We start from the raw sequence: 9,345 nt of genomic DNA, 5'->3' as shown, positions 1-9,345 counted from the left end.
CCACAAACTTTAGTGTTCGTTTAGCCCCGCGAATACCAGCTTAAATTCTATATTATCTCCAATTCAACCGCCACCGCAGGCCTCGAAGGAAAATTCTAGGGTGGTCTTGGGGGGAGGGGTCGCTCGTGGGTTTGCAGGTTGTGCTGGGAGTCGTGGTAGTAGCGGAGTTGGATGCCGTGCGCGAGGCGGGAGCAGAAGCTGATGGGTGGCGCGTACTCGCTGAGGCTGCGTTCGGGTGGGAAGACCTGGGCCATGAAGCCGTCTGCTGCCCACATCAGGGCTGCCGCGCGCTTGAAGACCCCGAGTGGGTGCCTGGCCATGCGGACCGCTACGCTTTTAGGTTGGACACCCCCCCCCTCCGCTTGGGCCTCTTCTGTTTGTGCACCCCCCTCCGGAGCCTCGGAGTGGCGGCTGTTGAAGTCCTCGGCTGGTTCGATCCCTGCCCCCACGTGGCAGTGCAGTCCGGTGGTGAGGTTGACGCGCAGGCGGAAGCGGTCGATCAGGGCCTGGACCACCAGGTTAGATATGGGCGGTAGACTTCTGGGGTCTGTCCCAGAGGGCGAGGAACTGGTGACCCTCGAAAGGCCAGGTGGGCGGTACCCACCGCACGGCTAAAAAAGTCGTCGGTGGACGGACCCGGTCACGCGTGACCCGTCCCAGCCCGCTGTACGTCATGCCGAGGCTCGGTCATGACGTACATGCTGCGGTGTGATTGCGCGGCCGGGCGTGCGCGACCGCTCGAGTTTGGCGCCCGGCACGCTGAGGATGGCATGTTCGATGAGGCCGGCTGCCCAAGAACGCGGTGTCTTTTTGGGCTCCCCAACGTGCCCGCCCTCGCCCTCGCCCTCTTGGCTGCCCTCGGCCCCTCGGCGCTCCTCGTTTTCGTCGTCGGGGGTCCACCCGTCGTAGGTGTCCTCGATGTAGTCGACGTCATCGGGGAGTACGAGTGCTGGGGGGAGGGCGCGTTCCTCTTCATCATCGACGACGAGAGCCTCGGGATCTTGCCAGTCGTCGAGCCGAGAGTCCCTGTAGTAGAAGAGGAACTCAAGCTCGACGCCGAAGGAGAGCTCGCCGTCGCTGACCTCGTAATCGGGCGTGTTGTCTGCGCCCATGGGTTTGTGTGCCATCGTCGTGGCGGGTGAAATGAAGACGTTCTGCATTGTGTAGGCTTTGCAGAACGTCGAGTTGGTCGTATATATCAGACAAGTCCGGACAAACGGACTTGTCTGAAGATTGGCTTTGTGTTGTGGCGCTCTAAGTTTGTCTTTGTCGGTTTACTAACTTGACCGAGAAAAAGGACTAACTAGCGTAAGACAAAGAGCGCTATTTACGACAATTGCGAGAAGATCTGGTGCTCAGACTTGAATGTCTTGCAATGTCGAAAGATGAAGGAGGGAGAATGAGAGAAAAATGAAGAGCGAGGGAAAAGGGGGGTGGGGGGGGCAAAACAACACCTCAAGGCACTGGTTCAGCTAGGTGATTAGAAAAAATGAAGAGCGAGGGAAATTGGGGGGGGGGGGGGGAAGACAACTCCTTAAGGCAACTCCTTCTCGGAACTCCTTGGAGCAACTCCTCAAGGCGCTGCTAGAAAAATAAAGCGAGGGAAATCGGGGGGCAAGGCACTTCTCAAGACACTTGTTCAGCTGGGTGATTAGAAGAAATACGCAGGAGGGAGAGAAAATAAGAGCGAGGGGGATTGTGTGTGGGGATGGCCACTCTCTGACGCACTGGGGTCCGTTTAGTGATTACTAAATACATTGGGGAAATTGGGAGGGGGGAATGAACACTCCACAAAGATATGCCCTTCCGGGGAATTCCTTTAGGAAGACTCCTTCAGGAAACCCTCCTTCAGGTGACCCCTTTAAGCACTGCCAGGAAACCCCTTCCAACTCCTTAAGAGTAACTCCTTGAGGTAACTCCAAGACAGCTCCTTCAGGTAACTCCCAGGCAACTCCTTAAAGGCAACTCCAAGGCAACTCCTTTGGGTGACTCCCCAAGGCGCTGCTTCAGGAGGTCCGAGTCCTGGGTGATTAGAATCATGGCCACGGGGTTGCAAGGACCTGCTGCTATTGTCAAGGCTCGTTCTAGAACCGCCGCAATGTTGGGATAAGGTTTGCTGCTCGCTGGTCAGATGCTGCGTGATCATCATGATAACAGTTTGGAGGTCTGTGTGTCGCGCGTGACATGCCATGGATTGAATCTCCACCTTATGTGTACTGTGTATTATTGTGAGTTTCGTCATAGTAACGTTACTGCGTTCTGGTGCCTTCCATGATTCGAGTGGCCGCGTGGTCGACCGCCAGCAGTTGAGCAGGCGCATTTTCCAAACTTCTATCATCCCTGTCGTCCATGCATAGCCTCGGACTGGGCCTGTCCTGCGCATTTTCTGAACTTCTATCACCCCTGTTATCCATGTATAGCCTGGGCCCGGGCCTGTTCTGCGCATCTTCGGTCTCCTGCGATGAGTCCCCCACCCTCAATAATTGTCCCCCCTCCCCCTTCCCCTCCCCCACCCGTGTGCTGGAGGCTCTCAAGACAGGTCGAGATACGAAACTTCATTCAGATCCCTCACGGGTGAGATAATATCCGCCTCATCCTTATCCGACTCGACCTCCTCTTTATCCCTCCTCGACACGGGCGGTGGTGAGGGGGTGTGGCCCATAGCTGACGCATGGGGACAGGGGCCCTCGCCGACGGTGGCGCGGTGGCTGTGAAAGGTGCACTGACGGAAGCCGAACATGCGCTCCCCACTGCGCAGGCTGTTGGCAGGCAGGCGTAATTGGGGGTTCTTGATGCGCACGTCGGCGCGGCTCTGGGCCATCTTGTGCAGGTGCATGGTATAGTCGCTGTTGAGCTCCGGGTAGAGGACGAACAGCTTGTCGGCGTCGAGACGGGTGCCGGGCTTGTCGGCACCTCCGTGCAGGGTCCAGGCGAGCATGGCCACGGCCCACTTGCGTAGGCGCACGGCGTGCTGGGGGTCGCACTCGGCGAAGAGGAAGGACAGGAAGCGCGGCGACATGTCCCAGTCGAATCGCAGATACATGTCCTGGAGGGCGTCCATGGCGGCGTCCTGGAGACTCGGGAGGTCGATGATGGCGGCAAATAGGTGCAGGCGGACGATATTGGTGCGGAGGATGCGGAACTTGTCCGGGCACGCCGTCTGAAGGGCGCCGTCGATGAAGGTGGGGAATCGGCGCCGTTGGTAGAGCCAGAGAACAAATATCTCAAACATATCGGGCGCCTCGTTTGGGAGCCAAAGGACCGAGTCCTCGTCATCATCCTCGTCATCACCCTCGTCATCCTCTTCCGAACTTGAGGGGATTGCCTCGATATGGCCTTGGAAGAAAGCGCAGCTTTCGCTCAGCAGGTTCCTGTGTATTGTGAACTCTCGCTGTTCCTCCCCGACTAGGACCTTTACAACTTCGCACCCCTCGAAGCTACCACGGACCGGTATGTTAGTTGGTCTCTCTTGGGCGTTCTAGGGCTGCTCGGGATACTCACGAGCCGACCACTGTCTTGCTTGCACTCCACCTCATCGTGTGCTTTGCTGTCGATTATGGACCACTAGGATGTGTTTTTTTCTCTTTTGTCTTAATAGCCGCTCAGCAGCAAAAGGTGGCAATGACCCGATGGCCGTGTGATAAAATTGTAGAAAACGAGCGAAGGGAAATTCAAAAGAGAGTGGAGGATGGTTTACATGAGACGCCCATGTTCCCTGACGAGATGGCGACCGTATTTAGTTATGACTATTCCGCTGCCGTCCGTCTCAGTGCTACAGCTCGCGCGACATATCCGGCAAGCTGGGCCGGAGAGTAGTATTAAAATGCGAAGCGAGTCGCGACTTCTCTATGGTACGCGCCCCTGTGTTTCGTTTCGACCCCCCTGTGGCGGAATCTGGGACGACGCCATGGATCCCCCACGAACAAGGGGGTGTCTGAGCTTCAGTCCAGAGAACCCCTCGATCTTGGCGGGTGAGCAACCCGTTTGGGCTGTTTCCTTTGGCCTTTTAGGCTTTGGTTACCGCTTTGAGATAATGCCCATGGTTACTGGCATTTGTGTATCCACCTGGCCGCCACGATTTGTTTCGAGTTTCCCGTGACGGAAGCGAGATGTCATATTTAGTTGACGATATAGGCTGGGGTCCATGGCGTTGACATCTCGGCGTGTCGGCTGGAGCCGGGCGAGCCGGGGTCTTGAGGATCATTCGAGTTTCGGAGAATTGTCATCGCGACGTCGACCACTCAGTCGAAAGTCAGTGGCCGTTTACGTTTTTCCGATATAAGAGTACCATCCCCAACCATATTCGTACTAACAAAATGCCCAAAAAATCTCGGCGCTGTCGCAATGGCAATTTTTCGGTTTTCGGATTGTTAATCCAACCCTGTCTTCCGTCTTGCACCAGTTTCAAAACGCCAATCGGCATTGCAGCGCGGATTGAATGGCTGATGTTGGAGTTAATGAGAGGGTTAGGGCTGTCATTGCTCAACCAACATTATTCAGCATGTGGGCAGGCAATGCTCAGCCTCGGTTTCGAAAATTGCGCCATTCATCCGAAGCCGATTTCCAAACCCTTCCAAATGGAAACCCACAACAACCCACCAGCAACTCCGATCAAACCCCGCCGGCGATGGCCGTTACATACACATACACTAACTACCTACAGATTAGCCTGCGGGGTATCTTTTTTCCCTACTAGACAAGATGAAACGACATTCCCCGCCATCGCTGCTGCTTATTCATCTCAAGATGCACCAAGGTCAAGCATCGAGGGTTGTTCGAGAAGGCCCAAGTATTCAAGTATTGCCACTGACTATAGAGAGTGAACTATATAAACTAAAACGAAGTCCTGGTATTTTCCTTGCCGAAACTGCTCATCATCAAACCGTGAACTCGCATCTTGAGCTGTGATTGTGGAAGACAACCCCCTCTCCCTTCTCTTGGCACCTTCCATTATAGACGATTCATAACTCTATTTCGTCTCTTTCGACATCGCCAACGACTAACCCCTGGGTTGTCTCATTTTTCTGGCTGCTACGCAACACCGCCATCCACCTTACACAGCGTCTCTCACCAACCTTACGTAGCCAAGATGACGGTCAAGAAGCTCACCGCAAGCACCCCGGCGGCCGGTGCCCCCTTCTACACCCCCACTCAGACACCTCCGGCCGGAACGGCCCTCGACACCGGGACCGAGGTGCCCACGCTCTTCACGCCCATCACGCTCCGGGGCATGACCCTCCAGAACCGCTTCGCCGTCAGCCCCATGTGCATGTACTCGGCCGACGACGGCCACCTCACCGACTGGCACCTGGTGCACCTGGGCGCCTTTGCCCTGCGCGGCGCCGCCCTGACCATCGTCGAGGCCACCGCCGTCACCGCCAACGGCCGTATCTCGCCCGAGGACAGCGGCCTGTGGCAGGACAGCCAGATCGCCCCACTGAAGCGCATCGTCGACTTTGTGCACTCGCAGGGCCAGAAGATCGGCATCCAGCTGGCCCACGCCGGCCGCAAGGCGAGCACTCTCGGGCCCTGGCACGTCACCCCGACGCGCCACGAGGTCGCCACGGCCGAGGTCGGCGGCTGGCCCGACAACCTGTGGGCGCCGAGCGCCATCCCCTGGGACGAGGGCTACCCGACGCCCCACGAGATGACGGTGGCCCAGATCGAGGGGCTGGTGCAGAGCTTTGCGGATGCGGCTCGCCGCGCCGTAGAAGCAGGCGTCGACACCATCGAGATCCACGGCGCCCACGGCTATCTCATCTCCGAGTTCCTCTCGCCCATCACCAACGTAAGCCCCCCTTCCCCCCAAAACAAATCAAAAACAAAAGAAAACACTAACACCCTCACCCCAGCAACGCACCGACTCCTACGGCGGCAGCTTCACCAACCGCACCCGCCTCCTAGTCAACACCATCCGCGCCGTCCGCGCCGTCATCCCCAGCACCATGCCCCTCCTGCTCCGCATCTCCACCACCGAATGGATGGAGCACACCGGACAGCCCTCCTGGGACTTGGCCCAAAGCCAGCAGCTCGCCGCCCTCCTGCCCGACCTCGGCGTCGACCTGCTGGACGTCAGCTCCGGCGGCAACAACCCCGCCCAGCAGATCAAGGTGCACCAGTACTACCAGGCGGATCTGGCCGGGGCGATCCGGGCGGCGCTGCGGGCGAAGGGCGAGGAGAGGCTGGCGATTGGCGCGGTGGGTATGGTCAGCACGGCGGAGATGGCGAGGGGGTTGGTGCAGGCGGATGGGACGCTGGCGGGGAAGGAGAATGGGGAGGGGACGGTGGAGGTGGATGCTGAGCATGGGACGAAGGCGAAGGCGGATTTGGTGCTGGTGGCCAGGCAGTTTCTGAGGGAGCCGGAGTTTGTGCTTAAGACGGCGACGCTGTTGGGGGTTAAGGTGCAGGGGCCGGTGCAGTACCACCGGGCGCCGTTCAAGAGGGAGAGGTTGTAGAGGGGTGGGGGGTGTTGTATAGAGGCGTTGGGTTGGTGGAATGAACTACTGCTGGTGTTCGGTGTTTGAGGGGTGGAAGTAGAAAAGGCAGAGGGACTAGAGGGGTGATTTAGAGCTGATATTCGAGACTACTGCTAGCGAAACATGCCAGATATTCCTTTCCTGCTATGATTTTCCCAGAGCCATAATAACCCGTATTCCAAAGATGCCACGCTGACAACCTAGATCCCATCCGTCCCAACGCCAACCCGTTGCAAGAGGAATGAATGAACATCTTAGTTCGCTGCATCTGCAGCCGCACCCGCAGCCTCACCTGCACCCGCCTTATCCTTCTCTCTCTTCACCATCTCGCTCTCCACCACGGACCGCACCAACTGCAGCAGCAGCTCCCGCCCGGTGGCAATGCTATGCTCCGACGCATCACTCGGCACGTGCAGGAACAGGACCCTCCTCCGCTCCCCGGCCCGCTCCAAATGCGCCAGGCTCGAGAAGTAGATGAAGTCGCACAGGTAATGCCCAGCATCCTCTGAGATCCTCAGATCCATATGTTTCTACTCGATGTCAGCCAGCATCCCCCATCAGCACCCCTACCCACCAAAAGAGGAAAAAAGGAGTCAAAATAGACACATACCGGCGAATACCCCCTCCACCTCCCAAGGACGTCCTCCACATCCACCTCCGTCTCCAACTCCCCCGGCAACCCCTCCCAAAACCCCCCCTCCCCTTCATCACCCCCTCCCCGGTCATCACCCAACAACTCCCCATCCACATCCGGCATCGCATACCCACCCCGATGCCCCCGCCGCTCAATACTATAAAACAGCCTCGGCCCCGCCATACCCACATGAATCGCCGCATCAATCCGCTGCCCACCACCACCACCCCCACCACCCTCCCCTTCCCCCCCCTCGCCAACCCTCCACAACTCCGGCACGAGTGCGCGCACCGTCTGGTAATTGACGCGGATCGGGGCCGGTGTGCACGAGCAAGGCGGACGGGGGGGATTGGGTTTTTCGTGGGGGGGTGGTGGTGAGGATGGGGTGGGGGAAGGCGTTGGCGGCGGGAGCGGCGGCAGGTGGGTGGGCAGGGAGTGGGCGATTTCCCAGGAGGGGTTTGATGGGGTAGTCGCGTTTGAAGGGCTGGTGGGGGGGGGAGTGTTAGTTGGTTAGTTTGTGTTAGGTAGTTGTGGTGGTGGGGTTTCACTGGCTAGTGTTCTTCTTGTTTTGTCTTTGGTTTGGGAGTGGGAGGGGAGGGGGGAGGATGAGGTGTGAAGGTTGGTGAGATGGGAGTGGCGATGTTTGGGTTTGGTGTTTGTTGCTTGGAGATGATGTGTAATGGAACACGGTCTAGGCTGAGGCTTCTCCAATGCAGAGAGTGTGGTGAGATGATGAGAGAACTTACCCTCGAAACCAGTAATCAACACCGTAAAGGGTTGCTCTTCTGAGCGGTCTGTGGCGACAGATCCCATGGTGATGAATGCGTACGGTCACGCCGTGTATCACTTATACTTGGTGTTGCTGTTGCACCGGGGTTGTGTGGTTGGTTCAGTGTGGGAGGGTGGCTGTTTGAAACCCCCGCAACCGTCTCTTATAAGAGGGACCCGGAGGCGCTGTGAAAAGGAATTGGGGATTTGGAGTGGATATCACTGCACTGCTGCCGCCGTTTGAGAGAGAGGGGTAACCAGTGCGGAGAACAGAAGCCACTATCACGGCAGCGAATGCCCTTGATTGGCGGTCCTCCCGCTTCCATCTCTTTTCATGGACCGGCTTCAACCGCCCGAGACCCTCTTCTTGCTCCTCGCGCTGCAAACGACAGTGTGTATCTTGCCTATGACTGGCCCCCCAAAGCATCCGATGGTCACTTGCAGACGGCACCAACAACTCTTTAGGTTGCTTTTGCTCATGTGATACTATGTGTAAGCCAACTGTCAACCGCCAACTCGTCACGATTCAGAGATACCCAACCCGGGTGAGCCTGACGCGGGCCGGGCCGGTATGCGCCATCCGCGGCCCCGGATTCGACTTCGGCCGACCGCAGTTGGTTACCCACTGTATTTTACATAGGTGGGATGAATCCTCCAGCGGCTCTGCACCTTGTTGGTCTCGGCTTACACATCCCGAGTCGACGCAGTACTCGAGCCGCTGAAGGAGCGAGCAGGAGGATTCCGATATATGTAATATATGTCTCAGAGATGCTGTCGAACCACCGTCCGATATCTCGATGAAATGCCCTCGCAGTCCGAACTTAGTGTGACCTTCCGAATCGATCGCCAAGCAGTGTCACTCTCGGCGAAGTAGGACACGGCCAATGATGGTGAACTGCCACGGCTGCTTACCAAAAGTAACGAGCTGGCCCCAGTCTGATCCACCCCGCATGCCAATGTTCAAGGCTTGTTTTGAAGTACGCCATTATGGCGGGTGCAGGTTGCCGTATGAGTGAGCTATTGTCGTAAACGAAGGACGTTGCGAGTCTGGGGCCATATCCACTGGGGCTTGAACCAGCCCGGAGTGGGCTCACGTCGGCGGGACATAGGCCTTCTCTCAACATATTATGCATTCGTCGGATAAAACTCCAGGGGTATCGAACCCATCTACATGCCTGCTGAAGCGTTAGCACAACCTCGTGGTGGTGTAACAGCTTCGCGAGGAATAAGCACCATATACACAACCCTATCCGCCTTCGTTCCCTGTGCGCCTTTGTGCCTCCAAGTTCATCCCGTTTTTATAACCACCTCGAACCGACCGTTCCACGTCCAAGTCGTCGCCCATACGGAAGACCCAGCAACCGACGTATGCTGACTGTTCCCGTGCTGTGAGAGCGAGTAGCCCTTCCTGGAGGGGGGTGCATGGGTAGGCGTCTTCAATGTCGTCCGGTGTGACGCCGCACTGTA

At 57.6% G+C, this 9,345-nt stretch overlaps 5 protein-coding genes across 5 annotated transcripts in view; 1 reads left to right on the top strand and 4 right to left on the bottom strand.

Annotated features, from left to right (window-relative positions):
* Positions 1-95: 95 nt before the first annotated feature.
* On the bottom strand, positions 96-1,160 carry CHGG_01034 (uncharacterized protein; the record flags this gene model as incomplete). Its single annotated transcript, XM_001220254.1, has 2 exons — positions 96-506; positions 699-1,160. The coding sequence occupies 2 exons, from the start codon at positions 1,158-1,160 to the stop codon at positions 96-98; spliced, it is 873 nt and encodes a 290-aa protein (XP_001220255.1).
* Positions 1,161-2,530: 1,370 nt separating this feature from the next.
* On the bottom strand, positions 2,531-3,536 carry CHGG_01033 (uncharacterized protein; the record flags this gene model as incomplete). Its single annotated transcript, XM_001220253.1, has 2 exons — positions 2,531-3,437; positions 3,502-3,536. The coding sequence occupies 2 exons, from the start codon at positions 3,534-3,536 to the stop codon at positions 2,531-2,533; spliced, it is 942 nt and encodes a 313-aa protein (XP_001220254.1).
* Positions 3,537-5,089: 1,553 nt separating this feature from the next.
* On the top strand, positions 5,090-6,455 carry CHGG_01032 (uncharacterized protein; the record flags this gene model as incomplete). The annotated part of the gene is made up of 2 exons (XM_001220252.1): positions 5,090-5,788; positions 5,853-6,455. 2 exons carry the CDS (start codon positions 5,090-5,092, stop codon positions 6,453-6,455), a joined length of 1,302 nt encoding a protein of 433 aa, XP_001220253.1.
* Positions 6,456-6,730: 275 nt separating this feature from the next.
* CHGG_01031 (uncharacterized protein) lies at positions 6,731-7,233 on the bottom strand (the record flags this gene model as incomplete). Its single annotated transcript, XM_001220251.1, has 2 exons — positions 6,731-7,006; positions 7,087-7,233. The coding sequence occupies 2 exons, from the start codon at positions 7,231-7,233 to the stop codon at positions 6,731-6,733; spliced, it is 423 nt and encodes a 140-aa protein (XP_001220252.1).
* Positions 7,234-9,165: 1,932 nt separating this feature from the next.
* The window catches only part of CHGG_01030 (uncharacterized protein), a gene marked incomplete at both ends in the record, with an annotated part of 1,144 nt that continues 964 nt past the window's right edge, over positions 9,166-9,345 (bottom strand). Inside the window, one exon of the mRNA XM_001220250.1 lies at positions 9,166-9,286. Within this exon, the coding sequence (XP_001220251.1) occupies positions 9,166-9,286 (121 nt within the window). The remainder of the gene's footprint in view (positions 9,287-9,345) is intronic.

The sequence above is a fragment of the Chaetomium globosum genome, genomic scaffold, assembly GCF_000143365.1.
Source record: "Chaetomium globosum CBS 148.51 scaffold_1 genomic scaffold, whole genome shotgun sequence".
NCBI classification, from domain to species: domain Eukaryota; kingdom Fungi; phylum Ascomycota; class Sordariomycetes; order Sordariales; family Chaetomiaceae; genus Chaetomium; species Chaetomium globosum.
The sequence above is the reverse complement of the archived record's forward strand: the minus strand, read 5'-3'. Positions and strand labels throughout refer to the sequence as shown.